The 24,000-nt window shown below is 43.5% G+C and overlaps 1 protein-coding gene across 6 annotated transcripts in view; it reads right to left on the bottom strand.

The window, feature by feature from the left end:
* Window positions 1-1,043: 1,043 nt before the first annotated feature.
* The window catches only part of LOC147023283 (myosin light chain kinase 3-like), a 193,249-nt gene continuing 170,292 nt past the window's right edge, over window positions 1,044-24,000 (bottom strand). For all 6 annotated transcript variants that reach the window (XM_085888522.1, XM_085888520.1, XM_085888521.1 and 3 more), the window contains 3 exons: window positions 23,737-23,889; window positions 4,181-4,313; window positions 1,044-3,634 (listed from right to left, as the gene is read on the bottom strand). In XM_085888522.1, the coding sequence (XP_085744648.1) occupies window positions 3,530-3,634; window positions 4,181-4,313; window positions 23,737-23,889 (391 nt within the window). In that variant the 3' untranslated portion in view covers window positions 1,044-3,529. The remainder of the gene's footprint in view (window positions 3,635-4,180; window positions 4,314-23,736; window positions 23,890-24,000) is intronic.

Here is a 24,000-nt window from a genome sequence, read left to right as displayed (position 1 = left end):
TCTTAATCTTCTGGGGTGCTGGGAGGAGGTGATCAAGGATGATCAACATTTCTAGTGATGATTACGAGGGTTCATCATGGAGGGTTAATCAAACTAAGAAGAGGGGCAGACCATGGCGGGAGAGTTCCCAAGGGTCGGAACCCCCCAAAGTGATTAAGGGCCCCTCTACCCCTGAAGAGTACAATCACAAACTTATGGTTATCGTTTCGGTTTTTGATGGCATTACACCCCTAAGCCCTGCCAACCCAATAAAAATGGCTGCACTGATTAACAAAAAATTAGGAGATGGATCTAGTGCCAAAAAGCTCAGATCGAGAGACCTTTTCATCAAGTGTAAATCAGTCGACCAATGGGAGAAGGTTATGAAAGCCCACTATTTTGACAGGGTCCGTGTTTTGTGTCATATTCTTTGGAGCCTGAGGGAGAGTCGAGGAGTCATTTATGGGATTGATCCCTCCAATGAAATTGATGATATCAAGAGTCATTTTGCTAAGGTGGGAGTTGTTGACGCCCGCCGTCTCACCATGGTCAGGGATGGGGTCAAAGTCAATATCACCTCGGTGGTTTTGTCTTTTGACGATCCAGTCCTTCCCCCAAACGTTTTCCTAGGCTCTCAAGCCTTCACTGTAAGGGAATACATTCCACCCCCCTTAAGATACTGCAAGTGCCAAAGTTCGGTCATACTGCTCCAGTCTGTAGAGGCAAACAATGCTGTAGCAAATGTAATGGAGAGCACGAATAGGAAAGCTGTACTCGTGGAAAAATGTCTTGTACTAATTGTGGTGGTGACTACAATGCAACCTTCAGAGGATGTCCTGAGTTCCGGAGAGCTGCCCAGATCCAACTGGTGAAGACGCAGGAGAAACTGTCGTATGCTGAGGCTGTCCAGATGGTCCCCAAAATTAAGAAAACTACGACTCCAGTAAAAGCGGTTGAAAGCACGTACAAAACTGATGGACCGGTTAACATCCTCACCAAATCGGTGGGAGTCCAGACTGAGATGAAAGACACAGAATACCAAACTGAGAGAGCAATCACCAACGTGGTTATGAACCCTACTAAAGAGGGATTCATTGGCTTCATCACTGAAGTAATAAATTGCACAGCTCAAGCAGGAAGCAGATCCGAAAAAATCAAATATCATTTCCACTGCAGCCTTCAAACACAAGGGCGAGGAGGAGTTTACTTGCAAGACGACCAACAAAATATTCAGTCAATCAATTCATAAACGCAGAGGGTCGGACTCCAATCGGTCCCAGAATTCCCCTGCTGATTCATGTAAATCATCCAATGATTTACACGAAGTGTAGCACTCATGCGTCGGAGCTTACTAAATTCATCAGCGATCTTACATCCATCAGCAATCTTCCTTGCTTGATTAAACCCATGTGGTATAAAGAACTGCATCTTGACTTTTCTTGTTCAGGTTTGGTCGGAGATTGTGCTACTTAGGGTGATTACCCCAAGCGGTTCATTGGTCTCTGAGTGACGAGAAGGTGTGGCGCGTAACGTTGGTTCACTCTGCCATCCGTTGTGTGGCTGCCAGCACGGTTCTCCATCTCCTTCAGTCATCTCACAGGTAAGGTAAACCGACATGAATCAAGAGGATCCGACCAGAGGTTAGTGTCGTCGATGGAGTCCATGGATTTTTTTTTATATTGATGCGTCGACCTTTCAGAGTTATCCGAGATGATGTCCATCACAATATGTCTGAATCTGTTTATCCAATTACACATCTGGAGATACATGAGCATATTTAACACAATTATTAGTTGAAGCTAATGGGTAAATTGTATGTCATAAATTCCATTTGGTCAACCCAACACCCCCATTTCACATGCATGTACTGAATCTTACAGATGTTGACTTTTTATCCATTCACTTTACTCTGGAATGAAACTCTTTCCATCTGGAATAAAATAAATAATGTGATTTACCAAAAAAACACGTTTTTTGGAAAAGCAATTCTTTGTGAAACTACAAAAACATCATCTCAGTTCTGTCTCGACACTTATTGATAAGCAAGGAGTGGCCGAAGAAGGAAGAGAGATGTGAGGGAAAGCAAAGGAGGATGTGCTTTGTGGCACGAATAACTTCTAATTGATGTTTAAATTCTACACAACATGAATATCATATTGGACTTCTTTGCAAATGTTGAGTTTTCAGAACCGAGAGAGACAGATTGAGAGAGCTCTCTTATTGACTACAATAGATGTTAACTCCTTAAGGGAACTGTGCAAATCTGAATCTTAAGCATCGGTCTTGAACGGATTCTTTCTCCATGAAGAAATTCCTTTATATAAAAAGGTTATAAATAACCAAATCATTGTGATAAAGCGGACCATAGACACTTTACCCAAAATGCCACAGTACATGGTCATGCAAAGCTTGTCAAAACCAAAACACATTAACCTTTCCCTAATATATGGTAATGCAAGGTAGATTTGCTCTTTTTCTCTGTTGAGAAATGCTACAAAAAAGGTAAAACGAATTACAAACATTTTGACAACGTTAAGCATTAGCTAAGAGACCAAAGTACGTAGTTAAACCTGTCTAAGCTATACATGTACACCTTGAGCCGAAGACCAAAATGCACAATCGTACAAGCTCTGCTTGCTCTTTCTGCATTTTGGCATTAGCAGCAACACAAAAATCAGCTCAAAATGCAGGGCTGGCCACCAGACAGCTTGTTTGCTCTGTCACACCACATGACATAAAGGGTAGGAAGAGAAGTGAAGCAGAATGAATTGGTCCAAAGGTACGTGGCTTTGACACATATACATGCCGGTTCTCTTCCCTTAGACCCCTGCACGACAACACACTGCTTTCTTTTGGCTCATTCCTCCCTCCTGCTCCCATTTTTTCATGGTACACTGGACGTGGCACACCAAGCTAATCGAATCACGTCACCGTCCCACATTTGTCACATTTGGGTTGGTTCACGATCAACCGTACCAAAGGGTGAAGGCGATGAATTGGAGGACCTTTCATGTGGAATTATCAGCCACATTACGAATATGGGTATTTTAAATTTTATCAGGGTATCAACTTTCACTACAAATTCTATTCTCGAGTATACTCTTAGATCTTAAACTTCTGGAAGCAAATTGCAAATTGGCAAGAGAATGGACTCAAATGTCCCAATTTGAAGGTTGGCAGGACCAGATTGCTGATTCTCAGGTGTGCAGCCCCAATATTACAATATTATGAATTCAGGACAGACAAGATAAAGGATGAAGATCACACAGGAGGACATCTTATACACAGGTAAAGCACAAAAAGCTTTACATCACATGGATACAACAAAAAATACCAGCAGCATATTTGCAGCGAGATTTGCATTTGATACCACATTGCCCTTATAAAATACTCTGTCCTGACATTTCCAGATGCAATGTCCAACAAGCAAGGTCCTCATGCATTAAGAAAACCACGAAGGGTGGTGGAGGGAGCACTGGGCAGGGTGCATGCGGTTGCTGAAGATCAGGGGAATGGTTGGCCTTCAACTTCTCAATGTCACTGGTCACAGTCATGACTTAGAACTCTTTGCAACAGGAGTCTCACTGTCGAGTTTCATGGGACAGGAGGCGATTTTGCGCAGGCGGTTTGCAGCCGTGACCGCAAAGAAGTTTTTCTGCAAACAGATGACATCGCATGGATGTGTGAAGTCATATAATACGGAAATATTTTGAGAGAATTATTTCTAACTTTAAAAGTACACATGTGTTGCATGAATATTGTGAACTCAGGACCACGGTGTGATGTTAGTGTGTTGTGAATAGTGAGATACTCTAAGTGGGTTCTACGTTGATTCATCAAGCTGAAATTCTGTCTGGTATATATATGTGGTGGCAACTTCGAATACTGAACCATCATGGGAAGGTTGTGGCAAACCGTCAAGTGCATTCCTTGCTATGTAGGGTCTATGGCAGTGTTCCCTCTTCTGTGAATGAGGATGGTGTATTGAATGGATGAATAGATATTCTTGGCAGCTTTATTCAATGAGGATGGGGAAGACAATTCAGAGGGTGTGTTTCTGCGACTGTCACTGCAGGGTTGCTGAAACCCCTTCCTGGCTAAAATTGGTGCTATGTTTCTGGAGAAGTGTTTTCACATATCATTTTGGTGGACTATTCAAACAAAATTCTAGGTACCACTCGTGCATGATTGTTTTACTGACCCTCCAGCGTTTCCGCATCATGTACGAATGCAGTAGAACTTGAGACTTGAGTTTAACGTTCAACTTCTTTGCTTTCTCTGATAAATTGCAGAGCCAAGGATGCTTCAAACACTGAAGTGCACTCATCCTTCCACTGTTTGTGAAGGGAGGGTGAAGGGATAGGAGCATGTGGGTCAACAGGAAGTCAATATTCTAGGCCCTGAAAACAAATGTTCCTTAATCATGATTCTTGCATGAATCAATGTTATCACTAAGTCTGTGGTTGAACATGGAAATGAAAGAATTAAATAGTTCACTGTTGAAATAAAAAGGAACAAGAAAATGAGCAATCACAGATTGCAGACCCTCGCCAGGATTGGTTTTGTGTAGTGTGCTGTGTGATGTTTGTGTAGTTTCGTGTGGTGTTTGTGTCCTGGTGTGTTACGTAATTAATCAGAGACATAATTATAACTGCCACTTTATAACTGCTGGCAGTGATGACCGGGTACCAATATGTCCCACTTTGATTCAACCCCGCTTTGATCGGACACCTGACCCTGACCCATGACTTTTTTTTTATGATGATGATTATTATTATTATTATTATTCATTTGAATTCAGAATGGGATTTTAAAAAATTCAATTCAAATCAGATGGAAGTCCAAATAGGCACAGTACTGCATTAGAGTTATCAGAAGGAAGCTCAACAAGCAAAAAGAAAAGATGAAGTCATCAGGAGAAACCTGGATAGGATTGACATTTCACCTGCTACTCCTCTACCCTCAAACACATCCAGGCACAGCCAAGTGAGCCTCATTCAAAAAAAACAAACAGAACCTCGATCAAAAAAAAATATATAATTATTGCTGCCAGATCACATGATCATGTTCCTTAATCACGGCGACTAAACCGTCTCCCCCACCAGGTTTTCTGGTGAGGAGGGTGTTTGGATATGGACACCCAGCAGGATTAAAAAGAAAACCTGTCAAAGGGTGGAGGAGCTCCTTGTGAGCCAACGGCCATCCATATCTAGTGCCCAACTGTGTCTGCAGACGTCCTCCTGCAGTTGGGTCACTTCTTATTAGGAGGTTGGTGGCAGGATTTGCACTCCGGCCACCATAAAACCCTTCATTCTGCAAAACGCAAAAACGTAAAAAAAATCTGAAAACCCACTCCATGGGAGTACCTCCTTTGCAGCTTCCCTTCGCAGGGCAGCTCACCGGATGACGGGATTGGGGCAAAGCCTTCGGGACCCCCACTCTTTGATGATAGGAGGGAAACCACGGGGTAACATCCCTGAGTCAGATTGCGGGAGAGTGTGTCGGAGTGGTGCTGAGGTGTCGTCCACCAGACGGCGGTCTCCTTGGGTTAACCTGAGGCGGTCCCTTCGGGTGGGTGCCTGGAATGTCCTATCCCTAAGAGAGGATGATCACCTGTCTCTGTTATCATCTGAGCTCAAGCGTTTGGACATCGGGATTGCAGCTCTCTCTGAGGTTCGGAGACCGGATTGCGGCGAGATAATGGTGGGTGGTTACACCTACTATTGGTCTGGTCGCTCTGATGGTTACCATTCCCAAGGAGTTGCTGTAGCTGTGTCCAATAAGCTGACCCCAATGATAATTGAGGTAACACCGGTCAACGAGCGTATTATGAGATTAGGGATTCGTCACTCCTTGGGTGTCATTTCCCTGGTCTCTGTTTATGCTCCGACTGAGGCGAGTGATCTCACCGTGAAGGATGCATTCTACGCCACACTCGAGTCTGTGGTTGATCAGTGCCCCAGACGAGAGACGCTTCTAGTCTTGGGGGATTTCAATGCATCGACTGGAACTGATAGGGATGGTTATGAGGTGTGTGTTGGTCCCCATGGGTCAGGAACTATGAACCAGAATAGCACTAAGTTCCTTGACTTTGCAAGAAGTCATGGACTTAGGGTGGCTGGTTCATGGTTTCAGCGCCCACAAGCTCATCGCTGGACTTGGTATTCCAACGCTGGCGGTGTGGCAAAGGAGATTGACCATGTCCTCATTGACGGTCGTTGGAGGATGATCCAGAACTGCAAGGTCTACCGGAGTGCTCAGTTCCTCAATACTGACCACAGGCTTGTTGTAGCAACTCTAAAGCTGCAACTTAAGTCCTGGAGAATGGTACCATCCCAGCCTAGGCTGGATGTTGCCAAGCTCAGGGATGAGAGAGTAGCTGAGGAGTTTGCGAACAGGCTGAGTGGACACTTGGGGGGTCTGGGTGCTTTGGGGGGTCCTGAAGAGTTGTGGAATGCCTTCAAGACCACCGTCCTTGATGTTGCCGGTGGATGCCTTGGAGCTCACCGCAGGGCAAAGAAGAATTTTGTCTCTCAAGGGACACTGGATACCATTGACCAGAGTCGCAGGGCCAGGCTGAATGGCAGAGCTGAGCTATTCAGGGAGCTGAGGCGTAAAACTGTACGTGCACTGAGGGTGGACAAGGAGGCCTATGTGCGAGGAATCTGTGAGGGGGTAGAGCATCACCTGTGGACAGGTGATTCTCGTCCCGCTCACAGGGGAATTCGCGCATTACGTTCATCCAAGCCCATCCCGCGGAGCACTGCAGTTCGAGCAGAGAGTGGTAGGCTCTTGACAGAGGAGTCTGAAGTGAAGGCCCGCTGGGCCGGTTACTTTGAGCGGTTGTACCGGGCTGATCCCCCAGCTGTCGAGTTGGATGTCAAGGGTGTTACAATCCCTGTTGCTGACCCTCGAATCAACTGTGGTCCACCTTCACTTGTGGAAACACGGGCTGCGGTGAACCAGTTGAAACGGGGCAAAGCTCCAGGGATCTGTGGCATCCATGCCGAACTTCTCAAGGCTGGTGGAAATGCTGCACTCGTGTCGTTGCATGCAGTTTTGTGCTCTGCCTGGAACACACGCATCATCCCAACTGACTGGAAGAGGGGCCTTGTTGTCCCTCTCTGGAAAGGGAAGGGTGATCTCCAAGAATGCAACAACTACCGAGGGGTGACGCTGCTCTCAGTGCCGGGCAAGGTCTTTGCTCGGATAATTCTTGATAGGGTTCGCCACCATCTGCTTGAGCACCAGCGTCCAGAGCAGTCAGGCTTTACACCAAAGAGGTCAACGATTGACCGTATCCTTGCACTTCGTGTCCTCACCGAACGCAGACGAGAGTTTCGGCAGGGGCTGCTTGCAGCCTATGTTGATCTCTGTAAAGCGTTCGATTCAGTGAATCGGGATGTCCTCTGGAGGATTCTTGGTCTTCGCGGGGTGCCAACAAAACTGATAGACCTGATGTCTGAACTCTACTCTGGTACTGAGAGTGCTGTGAAGTGTGGTGGTACCATCTCTGACTTATTTCCAGTTGTTACTGGAGTTCGTCAGGGATGTGTACTTGCCCCCACACTTTTCAGCACTTGTATGGACTGGATTTTAGGGAGGATGTCGGAGAGATCAAGTTGCGGTGCATCTTTTGGGAATGTCAAGATCTCGGACCTTGATTTTGCAGATGATGCAGTCATCTTTGCGGAGACTGTAGACATCCTCTTGGGGGCCCTCGAGGTGCTGAATGAGGAGTCGGAGCCGTTGGGATTACGGATTTCTTGGGTCAAAACTAAGATCCAGGCTTTCGGTGACATCTTGGATGTTGCTGTCCTGTCTGTGTCTGTGGTGAGGATGTTGAGGTCGTGGAGAGATTCACTTACCTTGGCAGTGATATTCATGTCTCTGCTGGCTGCGAGTCAGAGGTCAATAGACGTCTGGGTCGGGCCTGGGGAGTCATGGATTCACTGGATCATGGGGTGTGGCGCTGCCGGTACCTGTGCGGGAGGACGAAAGTCCGAGTCTTCAGGTCTATGGTACTTCCAGTCTTGCTCTATGGGTGCGAAACTTGGACTCTGACCAAGGATCAGAGACGGAGACTTAATTCCTTTGGTACCAGGTCTCTTCGGAGAATCCTTGGCTATCGCTGGTCGGATTTTGTGTCTAATGAGCGGTTGCTGAGAGAGACTCAGATGAGATTTGTTACCTGCATAGTCCGTGAGCGTCAGTTGCGGCTGTATGGACATGTGGCTCGTTTTCCTGACGCTGATCCTGCTCACCAGATTCTCTCAGCGAGGGAGTCTCATGAGTGTAGGAGGCCAATGGGCCGACCACGTGCCTCATGGTTGCAACAGGTTGACCATCATCTCAAGGAGATGGGGATGGGCCTGGCATCTGCCTGGGGGATGGCTAGACGGAGGCCCCTCGAGTACCGGCGGAAAGTGGACGCAGCGACGCGCTGTTCTGGCATATGCTCCCATACCTGACCTGACCTGATCACGTGTCTGATCAAGTTGAAATTTAAAACTTGCATTCCCCATCACGACTAGATCATAATTGTGAAGTTTCACATCAATTGATTAAGTAGTTCCAGAGAAAACATTATTTAATATTTTCTTAAATCCAATATGGCTACCAAACCATATGACATCAATTATTCCTTTCAAAACTTGTACACGTATAACTTGGGGAACATTTTGTGTGAACTTTCCCTTCAATCTATCTGGCCGTTCTGGAGAAGAAGATTTTTATATGTATTAGGGTAAATCCAATATGGCTGCCAACAATGTGTCCTATGACATCATATGTATGAACCTTTTGTTCCTCGTGGACAGGCAATCATATGTGTAAAGTTTTGCCTTGATCTGTTCAGCCATTTCTGAGAAGATTTTTGAATTTTTTTTTTTAAACAGCATGGCTGCCAAATCACGTGACCGATGTTGCCATCAAAAAAAAAAATTGTGGATCATTTTATCCACAGATTACCCTTCAAATTTTTCATACTGATCGGATGTAGCGTTCTCTATATGTAATTATGATGTCATTAAAAAATCACACATTCCCCATGAGGAGTACTTGCAACGCGCCAAGTTTCAATTGTTCCTTCGTGCGGTTTCAAAGATAAAGAAGTCCAAAGTTTTTTCCATTTTTCCAATATGGCTGCCACATCACATGAGGTTTGACATAATTATCATTTAAACATTCTACATGAGTCGTCGCAGTTATGGTGAAAATTTCATCTGAATCTGGCAAGTGGTTGTGGAGAAAAACACAAAAGTTCTGTGCGGACAAACAAACAAACAAGCAGTCATAGACTGGTACTTACGAAATTGTCAACTTGACCTCTGACCTTGTCTAATAAAAGCTGTCTCTAGAGAAGGTAGCGACGCAAACCAGAAGTTTATACGATGACTCTGTTTTTTACCAGAATGTCGACAACCGAGTGTTAAGCATACTTAACGATTACCAAAATTGAAGACAGGATTGAAATTGACTTTAAAATGAGTGCGTAATACTGTGTGTTACAATCCCCCTCATTAGCATAATCTTCAGTTAAGCCTCAGATACGACACCCGACATAAATCTCATAAAACATCCGATTTTTACCAGAATTTCAACAACCAAGTGTTAAGCATACTTAGCCATTACCAAAAGTGAAAACAGAATTGTGATCCGAGTTAAAACGAACTCGTAACGTCGACCGAAGCAAAAATCTCCATTTATCCACGCAATTATTTAATATTATTTTATCAAAGTCACAAAACCGTAATATTCGGCCATCCACCAACAATCTTTACATAATCCGACGGCTTAGTGAGTCAGGCATGCGACGATAACCTTTATTGGGATAAAAATGACTTTTAAACACCATCTTTATCGAAAACACCGTCAGCGCGCACACGGAAAACCTTTACGTGACTCAACGACGCGTCTGCTCGAGCGCGTTGCACCACGTGACGAGCCGTGACGCGGCGAGTCAAATATTTTTATACAATCTTAAAACGTCTCCAAAACATCCGATTTTTACCAGAATTTCGACAACCCAGTGTTAAGCGTCCTAAGCGATCGCAAAACCGAAGACAAAATTAAAATCGAAGTTAAAATGAACTCGTAACGTCGACCGAAGCAAAAATACTCCATTTCTCCACATGAATATACGGATTTATGTTTGACCTCACTGTGACCTTGACCTTTGACCGATTTTGACCAAAATTTAATCAGCGCTAGCCATCACCCTCCTGAATCACGTGGTGTAATTTGACATTGGTAGCTTCTTCCGTTCTCGAGTTATCGTGCTTACAAACAATCACACAAACACACACTCAAACAAACAGAGGACGGAAGTCATCAATATACTTACGAAATCTTTAGATTTCGTAAGTAACAAACCCACACAGAGGACGGAAGTCATCAATATACTTACAAAATCTTTAGATTTCGTAAGTAACAAACACACACACAAACACACACAAACAAACACACAAACACACAAACAGATGACAGAAGTCATCAATATACTTACGAAATCTTTAGATTTAGTAAGTAACAAACGGACCCAAATGCAATACCTTCTCCTTCGGCGAGGGTAAAAAAAGTAAAGATTATTGCACAGATAGCAAATACAACCTGTCGCTTCACTGATGGGGATGTGAAGGGGAGGGGGTGGAGAAAGAGAGATGGGGAGGGAAGGGAAGGGAAGCGAGGAGTGGATGAAGGAAGGGGAGAAGAGTGAGGAAGGGGGGTGGAGGTGGGTAGAAGAGTGAGGAAGGGGGGTGGAGGTGGGGAGAGCGATGCCTCCAAAAACATTGAGAGGGAGAGAGAGATAGAGAGAGATATGTGTGGGTGGAGAGTACTGCATTTTATTTTGAGGGGGAAGCAGGGACGAGACAGACAGAGAGAGTGAGTGGAGGGGGGGGGGAGGAGGGGGAAAAATAGATAGGTGAGGGGTGGAGGTGGTGTTGGCAAAGGGAGTGATATGATTATGCTTAATGGCCAAGAAAAAAGTAAAAAATACTCATGTCAGAACAGCTGTAAACACGACACAACAGAGTTTAGAAAGTAATCTGCTGGCACATCTGCAAAAACTTTGATATCCCAGTTCCAGAAAATTCATGGTAACATTAACCAAAAGCATGGACTGAAAACATGGAAGTACTGCCAATGTACGACCTTATGATCCCATCGAGAATGAACATTGAAAACAAATCAATGCAACCAGATATCGTACTTGGGTACAAAAAACAGAGAAAAAGAAGGCATTGCTAAAGGCCCTGTCACACCTTGACGATTTAGCCAACGTATGCCTGACGTGTGCAAAATTGGGCTAAAACGCCAGCACATGTCAAATACATTATGCGTAAGTTTGTACACGTTAAGAGCACGCCGGCATACGTCGAAGTACGCTGGCATACGTCGTAGAACGCTGGCATACGTCGTAGTACGCTGGCAAACATCGTAGTTCGCCGAGCTGTTAGACAAATTTTCCATGCTTGAAATTTCCCGACGTATGCCAGCGTATGACTCACACGTTCCGCATAATGCTGGCCATAAGTTGTAGGCACGTTACGTGGTCATTGACACACGTCGACACACGTTACGTTACTTGTAAGTTACTCATAAGTCGAAACACGTAAATGTAATGGTTAGCGTCAGTGTTCCAGACTCCCTGGCTTTTTTTTTGCCTTTTTTTTGCTTTTTATCTTTCCAAAACGAAGTTTTTGCAAGATATGTTAGTCAGCTTGTATGTTTTTTTTTTGTTGTTGTTTGTTTGTTTGTTTGTCTGTAATCACGTATAAAAAATTCTGCAGAGCACAGTTATCATTGGAAATTTTTGTAACTTCGCATATCAGAGGCCTATAGAGGTCCCTTTCAGTGCACAAAATTTTGAAGGTCAAGGTCAAAGGTCAAGGTCACTTTGTCGCAAATCAGGGGAGTCGAGGAAACCCTTATTTTTTGAGTAATTTTGATCGGATCGTCTTCAAACTTCATGGGAATAAAGCTCATGGTCTGGCACTCATCTGATTAATTTTTGGTGGCGATTGGCCTTGACCTTCATGGTTAGCGCCTGAGGTCAAACATATTTGACCGCAAGGTCAAATTTTCAAGTTTTAGGAACCATATCGTGTAGTACCTCAAATTGAACACCTCGATGAGTGCTTTCTAGATATGTCAAGCTTGAGACATTATGACGTCATTTGGTGACGTTATGAGGCAAACGCATATTTTTCATGGTTACTCTAGAACGATTCTCATCGGAATCTCTCGTAGGCAGATATTCCTCAAGGAGTCGCTCCTGGTGGATAGCAGCTCTGTTCACCTCAGTGTGACCTTAAAGAAGTCACACGTGGTCACCTTTTGGCAAGATACGGGTCACCCTGCAGGTGACATTGGTTTATTTTTTTCTTCGGTATGACGGTCATGTTGACACTTCGATTTCTAGTGCAGTTATAATGTAATATAATTAAAAGGCTGCCGCTCAACGATTTAAATCATAACCATCATACCGAAGAAAATAACCAAAAAAAAAAAACCAGGGAGTCTGGAACACTGACGCTAACCATTACCTTGACGTGTTTCGACTTATGAGTAACGTACAAGTAACGTATGTCGACGTGTGTCAACGATCGTGTAGCGTGCCTACAACTTATGCCAGCGTATGTGGAATGTGTGTCGTACGTCGATAAATTTTCAACATGCTGAAAATTTCTCGACGTACTCAGCGTACAATGATGTATGCCAGCGTACTACGACGTATGCCAGCGTACTATGACTTATGCCAGCATGCTCTTAACATATACAAAACTTACCCATAACGTATTCAACGTGTGCCAGCTTGGTTCGGCAAATTTTTCATACGTCGGCCTATGCTGGCTAAAACGTCAAGGTGTGACAGCGGCTTCACACTTCGATGTCTAGTGCGGTTATGATTTGAATCGTTGAGCCGCAGCCTATTAATAGCCTACGCCACATGATCGTCGGCGATACGCTGCCGCGCGCTATGCATAAGTTAGACTATCGTTGGGCATAGGTTGTGAACGCCAACAACACGCTCAGCATTCGTTGGTATAACTTATCTATATGTGATTAAAACGTTCTGTGTACGTTACTAATACGTTATGCATACGTCCAACATGTTATTATACGCCCAAAAATAAAAAAAACCAATAGTTCAGCGTACACCAGCGTTTTACATACATTTTGATACGTTGCCATAAGCTGGCTAAAACGTCAAGGTGTGACAGCAGCTTGAGTGAGGTGTTAATACCAGTGATTTTGGACTAAACGATGCAGAAATCAAGAAAATTTTTGGACTAAACAATGCAGAAATCAAAAAAAAATCAAGAAAAACTAAACTATGCAGAAATCGATGCAGAAACCGGCCCATGTATCCTCACCTTACTCACCGATACCATACTGTTTGAAACCAGCCCAGCTATCCTCACCTAACTCAACCATACCATGCTATTTGAAACCGGCCCATCGATCCTCACCTTACTCAACAATACCATTCTGTTTGAAACCGGCTCATCTATCGTCACCTTACTCAACTATACCATTCTGTTTGAAACCGGCCCATCTATCCTCACCTTACTCAACTATACCATTCTGTTTGAAACTGGCCCCTCTATCCTCACCTTACTCAACTATATCATACTGTTTGAAACCGGCCCATCTATCCTCACCTTACTCAACGATACCATTCTGTTTGAAACCGGCCCATCTATCCTCACCTTACTCAACGATACCATTCTGTTTGAAACCGGCACATCTATCGTCACCTTACTCAACTATACCATGCTGTTTGAAAACAGCACATCTATCGTCACCTTACTCAACTATACCATTCTCTTTGAAACCGGCCCATCTATCCTCACCTTACTCAACTATACCATTCTCTTTGAAACCGGCACATCTATCCTCACCTTACTCAACTATACCATTCTCTTTGAAACCGGCACATCTATCCTCACCTTACTCAACTATACCATGCTGTTTGAAACCGGCCCATCTATCCTCACCTGACTCAACTATACCATTCTCTTTGAAACCGGCACATCTATCGTCACCTTACTCAACTATACCATACTGTTTGAAACCGGCCCATCTATCCTCACCTTACTCAACTATACCATTCTCTTTGAAACCGGCACATCTATCCTCACCTTACTCAACTATACCATGCTGTTTGAAACCGGCCCATCTATCCTCACCTGACTCAACTATACCATTCTCTTTGAAACCGGCACATCTATCCTCACCTTACTCAACTATACCATACTGTTTGAAACCGGCCCCTCTATCCTCACCTTACTCAACTATATCATACTGTTTGAAACCGGCCCATCTATCCTCACCTTACTCAACGATACCATTCTGTTTGAAACCGGCACATCTATCCTCACCTTACTCAACTATACCATGCTGTTTGAAACCGGCCCATCTATCCTCACCTGACTCAACTATACCATTCTCTTTGAAACCGGCACATCTATCGTCACCTTACTCAACTATACCATACTGTTTGAAACCGGCCCATCTATCCTCACCTTACTCAACTATACCATTCTCTTTGAAACCGGCACATCTATCCTCACCTTACTCAACTATACCATACTGTTTGAAACCGGCCCCTCTATCCTCACCTTACTCAACTATATCATACTGTTTGAAACCGGCCCATCTATCCTCACCTTACTCAACGATACCATTCTGTTTGAAACCGGCACATCTATCCTCACCTTACTCAACTATACCATGCTGTTTGAAACCGGCCCATCTATCCTCACCTGACTCAACTATACCATTCTCTTTGAAACCGGCACATCTATCGTCACCTTACTCAACTATACCATACTGTTTGAAACCGGCCCATCTATCCTCACCTTACTCAACTATACCATTCTCTTTGAAACCGGCACATCTATCCTCACCTTACTCAACTATACCATGCTGTTTGAAACCGGCCCATCTATCCTCACCTGACTCAACTATACCATTCTCTTTGAAACCGGCACATCTATCCTCACCTTACTCAACTATACCATGCTGTTTGAAACCGGCCCATCTATCCTCACCTGACTCAACTATACCATTCTCTTTGAAACCGGCACATCTATCGTCACCTTACTCAACTATACCATACTGTTTGAAACCGGCCCATCTATCCTCACCTTACTCAACTATACCATTCTGTTTGAAACTGGCCCCTCTATCCTCACCTTACTCAACTATATCATACTGTTTGAAACCGGCCCATCTATCCTCACCTTACTCAACGATACCATTCTGTTTGAAACCGGCCCATCTATCCTCACCTTACTCAACGATACCATTCTGTTTGAAACCGGCCCATCTATCCTCACCTTACTCAACGATACCATTCTGTTTGAAACCGGCACATCTATCGTCACCTTACTCAACTATACCATGCTGTTTGAAACCGGCCCATCTATCCTCACCTTACTCAACTATACCATTCTCTTTGAAACCGGCACATCTATCCTCACCTTACTCAACTATACCATTCTCTTTGAAACCGGCACATCTATCCTCACCTTACTCAACTATACCATACTGTTTGAAACCGGCCCATCTATCCTCACCTTACTCAACTATACCATTCTCTTTGAAACCGGCACATCTATCCTCACCTTACTCAACTATACCATGCTGTTTGAAACCGGCCCATCTATCCTCACCTGACTCAACTATACCATTCTCTTTGAAACCGGCACATCTATCGTCACCTTACTCAACTATACCATACTGTTTGAAACCGGCCCATCTATCCTCACCTTACTCAACTATACCATTCTCTTTGAAACCGGCACATCTATCCTCACCTTACTCAACTATACCATGCTGTTTGAAACCGGCCCATCTATCCTCACCTGACTCAACTATACCATTCTCTTTGAAACCGGCACATCTATCCTCACCTTACTCAACTATACCATACTGTTTGAAACCGGCCCATCTATCCTCACCTGACTCAACTATACCATTCTCTTTGAAACCGGCACATCTATCGTAACCCTACTCAACTATACCATCCTGTTTGAAACTGGCCCATCTATCCTCACCTTACTCAACTATACCATACTGTTTGAAACCGGCACATCTATCGTCACCTTACTCAACGATACCATTCTGTTTGAAAGCGGCCCATCGATCCTCACCTTACTCAACTTTACCATGCTGTTTGAAACCGGCCCATCTATCCTCACCTTACTCACCTATACCATACTGTTTGAAACCGGCCCATCTCTCATCACCTTACTCAACTATACCATGCTGTTTGAAACCGGCCCATCTATCCTCACCTCACCTTACTCAACTATACCATACTGTTTGAAACCGGCCCATCTATCCTCACCTCACCTTACTCAACTATACCATACTGTTTGAAACCGGCCCATCTATCCTCACCTCACCTTACTCAACTATACCATGCTGTTTGAAACCGGCCCATCTATCCTCACCTCACCTTACTCAACTATACCATACTGTTTGAAACCGGCCCATCTATCCTCACCTTACTCAACTATACCGTTCTCTTTCAAACCGGCCCATCTATCCTCACCTTACTCAACTATACCATGCTGTTTGAAACCGGCCCATCTATCCTTACCTTACTCAACTATACCATTCTGTTTGAAACCGGCACATATATCCTCACCTTACTCACCTGTGCCATACTGTTTGAAACCGGCCCATCTATCGTCACCTTACTCAACTACACCATGCTGTTTGAAACCGGCCCATCTATCCTCACCTCACCTTACTCAACTATACCATAGTGTTTGAAACCGGCCCATCTATCCACACATTACTCACCTCTACCATTCTGTTTTAAACCAGCCCATCTAGCCTCACCTTACTCACCGATACCAAACTGTTTGAAACCGGCCCATCTATCCTCACCTTACTCACCTCTACCATTCTGTTTGAAACCGGCCCATCTATCGTCACCTTATTCAACTATACCATGCTGTTTGAAACCGGCCCATCTATCCACACATTACTCACCTCTACCATTCTATTTGAAACCGGCCCATCTATCCTCACCTTACTCAACGATACCATGCTGTTTGAAACCGGCCCATCTATCCACACATTACTCACCTCTACCATTCTATTTGAAACCGGCCCATCTATCCTCACCTTACTCACCTCTACCATTCTGTTTGAAACCGGCCCATCTATCGTCACCTTACTCAACTATACCATGCTGTTTGAAACTGGCCCATCTATCCACACATTACTCACCTCTACCATTCTATTTGAAACCGGCCCATCTATCCTCACCTTACTCACTGTTTATAATTATAACACTGTTTTCCCCTAGTGGGCATGACTTCGCTTGTTCTCAACCTTTGAAGGTGGGGCTTTCTGCCTGTTTTGTTGTGGTTTCAGGAATGCGTTTTCCACCTTTATTGCGGATCTTGATATTTAAAACATAGGGAAAGATCACAGAGGGGAATCACATACTGGGGAACTTATTCTTACTCTAGGCTAACTAACACCGCACCATGCCTCGTGTGGTGACACAGAACACTTAAGCTCACAGGTTCATAACTTACTCGCATTGAGATGCCTCCTACACATCCACGGACCAAGCAACTCCACACAATGCTATATTCCCTATTAAATTCTTCCACGTACCCCCACAAACATAACAATATTTTACATATAACCGACATGCCATACTCTGTGTTACAGAGCGTTGGTTCTGTTGAAACAGTTTCTTGGCCAGGGTCATGCTGGGACATTTGCCATCCCTCTGCCAGCAGTAGTTAGGGGAGAAATTTGTAATTTGACCTCGGTGCCGGCAATAGCTCACCGACTCTTCATGAAGGACAACATGGGATCTTTAACGTTCAATAACTAATGTCGGTAGACGGGACACCAGTTTATCGTCCACCCAAGGGACGGCAGACATTGATGAGGATCACTCTGCCTGTGAAACACCGAGATAACAGTTTACTGCTCGGTCGGGATAAACGGCTTTGAGTTGAGTGAGCACATCACTAAGCCATCCTGTCAGTCCCTTTGTACATATACACGTGACATTATCACTTGCCTTATCAATAGGAAGAATAACATCGTTTAAAATGTTTACAATAATCATGTGTTTCCAGAATGTCCAAAATTATTTTCGGATTATTGATTCCAACTTTCCATTTCAAATTGGCATCTCTCCTTTTCTCGTGTTTCTCCACCGCCTCAAACTGTACATTGTGTTTGGTATCTTGAGTTTATCAATTTGTTCTCTCAGCCATTCGATATTGTTACGTTTGAGGGGGGGTATGCATTCAAAGGGTAATTAGGATGTTTAATTAGGTATGCCATGCTGTTCGAGTTTACCAGGATCTCGATGTAATAAGTAGCAATTCAGTGGTGATAATTTGTCTAGTAAATGTCCATTTCTTCAAGGGGGAAATGATAATTGTCACGTAATTAGATAGGGACACGGGATAGGGTAAGTGTGTCTGCGTAAACCCCTTTTAGTAGTCCCTGGAGGCTGGCCGTGACGTCACAGGACAGGGCTGCGGATGGCTCTGCCCCGTGATCACGATTGGCGGAAGGCGACGGCGGTGGGCCAATAAACGGCTCGATTGGAAGTGACGAGGACGGGAGGATAAAAAGGTTCTGTTCGGGGTCGAAAAGGAAGAGGAAGAAGATCGGGACGAAAAGACCGTTTTTTTGGGGTGGAGGTTGTTGTGCTGGAAGCGTACTTGTTGTTGCGCTGATTCGGCCCTGGTTTCTTCGTGTCTTGTAGCCTTGCTGAGCCTCGTGCCTCACCTTGGTTGGCTCTGGGGTTCTGCTGACTCGGAGTATGGGGTCGAACGGCGGGCGGACCTGCCTCCCTCTCCTGCTCGCAATTTGGCGCCAGAACTGGTTCCCTGGCGGCTGTGAGCAGACTTGGGCCAGGACCAGGAGGTCGACAGCACCACGGTTTCTCCTGCCCCCCTGACGAGAGCAAGGCCAGCTCGTCCGACGCCAATCCAGGGACTGTTGCGTCCACATCACGGTCCAGCCTGACCACCAGGAATAGCTACATTTTGTGTGTGTGTGTGTGTGTGTGTGTGTGTGTGTGTGTGTGTGTGTGTGTGTGTGTGTGTGTGTGTGTGTGTGTGTGTGTGTGTGTGTGTGTGTGTGTGTGTGTGTGTGTGTGTGTGTGTGTGTGTGTGTGTGTGTACTTGGCGCCTTAGAGGGTTTGAGATTTGTATATTCATTGGAATTGTCTGTGTTTTCCCCACGCCCGATCCCACACCATCCCGTCGAATCGCCCCGGATCCCTCTTCTTGCCGAGTCTTGTTATTTCTGGTTAGAGGAATAAACGTTATCAACTCAGTGAAAAGCGACTCGTGCCACCTTCCTCGTCCCGTTTGCGGTAGAGCGATTAGAACCGCCATCTTTGGGTTATAAATAAATAAACCGCCTCCATCGTTTCGGCTCATTCTACGTTGGCGGGACTGTTCAAGTCCCGTGGACGTCACAATATTGTTATAAACCTATTGTTATAAACTCGGTTGCTTTATTCCAGAAAATCCTTTTGTTCCCTCTGTTATCTATTTTTTGTTGTTGTTAATGTGCAACTTTTTGTACACCACTCCTTCCCAATTCCATATCCAAACAATGCAAGACATCATTGCCAGGCACCGAAGGAAGAGAGTACTCAGTTTTTACTCTGTTTTATTTCTTGCTTTCTTGTTTGTTTGTTTGTTTGTTTGTTTGTTTGTCCGGGCAATAGATCAGCCATCCTTTGAGCTCGGAAGCTGAAATTTGGGAACAAAAGTGAAGATGTACTTTGCAAAAACGGTAATTTTTTTGATTAATCAATTAATTGAATAATTACTGAATTATTATCGACTTATTGGTTCACGAGCGCCAGCCAGAGTGACCACTATATTCGTTATGTCTGTCTCTGTCTGTCTGTCTGTCTGTGTGTCTGTCTGTCCAGAGCATAACTCCATGGACTTTGATCCGATCTTGATGAAACTTGGTTATTTATTCGATATCAATGTCTAGTTGTGTTTTCCTGGATGAGGACTTGCTACGCCCATTGTGGGCGGAGCCACGCCCAAAAAAATAGCCATTTTTAGGGGATAGTCGGATTTAAAAATCTATCTTCTCCGAGAGAATGGACTGAATGGAATGGGTTCTTTGGTATTTGAATAGCAAAATGAATTATCTCAAACTTGTCATTGTCCGATTTTTAATTTTCGTCCCAAGGTCAAGGTCAAAAACTTAGAAAATTGCGAATTTTGACATAAAAATCATACGACCGCCCAAACTTTGAGAGCTCGGATGACAATATTTTTTATGCATAATCTTGAGGTCATTCCCCACCTAACGTCTTGAAACCATTTTGCTGTATCTCAAACACCTTGCCCATGGCGCCCCCTTCAAGTTTGTTTTTACGCTGATTTCATCAAAGTATGGATAATAATCCGAGGAGTGCGAAATGCCATAGCCTATATGACATTATATTGTTCCTGGAATGTTCCAGAGGAAGTTTTGCACCAAAGGTCATAATCCTTGACCTTTGACCTCTAAAGGCCACAAAAGTCAAATTTTCAAAGTTGTGGGAATCGAACCGGGTTTTCGACCTTCTTCGACGAACTAACTCCAATAAGCTATAGCACGTATCCTGTTTCCTTATTTTAATGTCCACAACATTGTTTTGTGACCTTTAAAGTTTATGCAAAGGCAAAATTTTGAAAGTTGTTGAACGAAACCAGGTTTTCGACATTTTGCAGCTAATAACCTGTCACTCGCACCACAACATGTTGATCATTTTTATAACTTGGTCAAAAATTATCACATTGTCTCATCCTTGACTTCTGAAACAATCTACATCGTCAAATACCGCTCCGTGAACCATTGTCGTCTTCAGACTTGTTAATTCCTAATTATCTTGCCAAAACGAAGTTTTTGCAAGATCTGTTACTTGGTAAGTTTTTTTTGTTTGTTTGTTTGTTTGTTTGTCTGTAATCATTTGATTTTTCACCTTTATATCACTCTGTAGAGCACAATTCTCATCGGAAACTCTTGTGGGTACACATATCGTAGTATTATTACAATACCCTTCAGCACACATAAAGGTCAAGGTCACTTTGCGGTAAATCATGGAGGTCGACGAAACCCTTATTTTTTGAGTAATTTTAATCGAATTATCTCCAAACTTTATGGGAATGTAGTATATGGTCTGGCGCTCAGCTGATTAGTTTTTGGTGGCGATTGGCCTTGACCTTCATGGTTAGCGCCTGAGGTCAAACATATTTGACCCCAAGGTCAAATTTTCAAGTTTTAGGAACCATATCGTGTAGTACCTCAAATTGAACACCTCGATGAGTGCTTTCTAGATATGTCAAGCTTGAGACATTATGACGTCATTTGGTGACGTTATGAGGAAAACGCATAATTTTCATGGTTACTCTGCAGAACGATTCTCATCGGAATCTCTCGTAGGCAGATATTACTCAAGGAGTCGCTCCTGGTGGATAGCAGCTCTGTTCACCTCAGTGTGACCTTAAAGAAGTCACACGTGGTCACCTTTTGGCAAGATACGGGTCACCCTGCGGGTGACATTGGTTTATTTATTTTATTTCTCATCTGGACAATATCTCAGGCACCTTTTGAGCAAGGAAGTTGAAATTTGGACATGACAGTGACCAAGTTGTTCTTATTTTATTTTATTTTTTTTTATAAAGGGTATTTTTTATAAAGGCTATGAAGGGTATTTTCTAATTTATTGATTGATCAACTAATCGATTAATTACTTAATTTCTAAAAAGTTACATATTCGGATGAAACAGTGGTGGTTTCGGTTTGCTATGAGCCAAATTAATTAATAAATTAATTAATTTACGATTATTATTTATTATTTTAATTATGCAATTAATCAATCAATTATTGCACACCACTCCCTCCTTATTCCGTTTCCATGTGTTGCACGACGGCATCGCTGGACACCAGAGGCACCCCAGCAATATCGCGCGCTGTAGGATTTGTTATTTATTTATTTGGCATGGTGGTGGTGTACTTTGAATGTAGCTGTACATGTCTTTCTTTCTTGTTTTTGTATCCTTCATTATTCTAAGATTACCTTTGATGATGTGTTTATGATGTCAATTTTTAAATACAGAATGTCACAATTACAATGATGTATGCTTTTCAATCATTCCTCCACATCTATTGATTGTGCTGTTTCTTTATCATTGAAGATCTTTCCCATTATTACATTTCAAAAATTGTACACAACCCTTGGTGGTTCTCTCTGTTATAGTGTTTCTGCAAGTTTTCTTCACACCTCCTTCTGTTGTAGTATTTTCTCTATTTTGATCATTTTTGGTTCGCGGGCACCAGCAGTGACCACTATTTTCGTTGTGTCTGTGTGTCTGTTGGTTCGCGGGCACCAGCAGTGACCCCTATTTTCGTTGTGTCTGTGTGTCTCTGTCTGTTTGTGACTCTCTCCAGAGCATAGCTCCATAACGTTTGATGCGATCTTGATGAAACCTGGACACAAGCTGGATATCATGGTCTAGTTGTGTCTTTTTGTATGAGGGGTGTCCCACGCCCCTTGTGGGCAGAGCCATGCCCACTTGAACTTTTTTATCGATTTTTTTCTCGATTTTTTTTCTCGCAATTTCATTTCCTAGAAGCTGTGCGTAATGTCCATAAGTACAAAATATGAAAAATCCTTTTTGATTTGGTCAATTTTGACGGAAGAGATAGGTTTTTACGGTAGGGCTTCCTCAAAAGCTTCCACTTTGATGGAAATTTCATTTTTCTATTCAAGACTGGAATCCAACTTTTGTGTTTATGTGTTTCTATAACTACCAATTTTGTGGCAATTTAAAACTTCCACAAGCTGGATCTAACTTTCAATTAACTTCCACTTTTTTGGAAATTCCTAATTTCAGGCTTTTCAGGCCCAATTTCAGGATTTCAGGCTTTACTAAACACTGGAAAAAGTGACGCCAATTCAGGCTGTTCTGGAATTTCAGGTTCTGGGTTCCAGGAACCCAGAATCAGGTTCAAAAAAACAAATATGTTCAGAAAATCAGGAGTCCAAAACAGCGTTGTTGAAGAAAACTCGGGAAGTGGCGTGTGAGATTGAAAGTGTGTCAAAATTGTGTGGTGTCACGGTGAAGTTCTTCGATCCAGAAACATGTGCAACCAACGGCAACTCAATTGTACCTATCGTGGGATTGTTCAATAATGCCTGCGAACCATCGTCGCCTCCCGGCTTGTTACCCCCTTTGTTATCAAACAATTTCGATTACATCATTTTTTTTTACGACTAAGTTATTTTCATTTATCTATATTTTATGGTCAATCATATCCAGAGTGGCTTTCATACATTGGAATTTATCCCTTTTTTCTCATCCTCTCTGAATTTCCAAGACTCTTTCAGTTGATTGTTTCATTTAACGTATTGATCTTGATTCTATTATTAATTAATCTAAAAATGTTTAATTAGCTGGGATCTCGGCCAATCATTCACGATCTGTTGAGTTGTGTCTGGAACTGGGCGTTGACGTCCTTGTGCACTGCGTCCCAGAGCCTTGTGGCTCTGAAGAGGAGAGGCTCTGGGACATAGTGCACAATTTTGTTTTGACTATTATGTTTGTCAGTACAGTATGTATCATTAATTCATTCATTAAATCCATTTGGGTATACATTTGAAGAACAAATGGGGATGCATGATCACACAACCCCACTCTCCCCACCCCACACACACACACACACACACACACCTACCCCTTATCCTTGACGAGCAACTCTGATACAAAACCTTTGGCTTCATCAGAGATGTCTTCAAACGCCTCATCGTCAAAGCTCCAGTTTCCTTGTACAATGTTGCTCAATGTTTCGGGCTCATCATCGCCGAGGAACGGTGAAAGGCCGCTTACCCTGCCAATACAGAGGACGGTGCCCAATTAATCTGATCTGTCTCAAATATTTCTTCACTTTCTAAAATCTATCTATTGCATCCAAAAGGATATTGTAATGTTTTCTAACAAC

Source organism: Eptatretus burgeri, chromosome 7 (assembly GCF_056783735.1).
Source record: "Eptatretus burgeri isolate ZD-2024b chromosome 7, Ebu_testis_v1, whole genome shotgun sequence".
NCBI lineage: Eukaryota > Metazoa > Chordata > Myxini > Myxiniformes > Myxinidae > Eptatretus > Eptatretus burgeri.
This window is presented reverse-complemented; position numbering and strand designations above follow the sequence as displayed.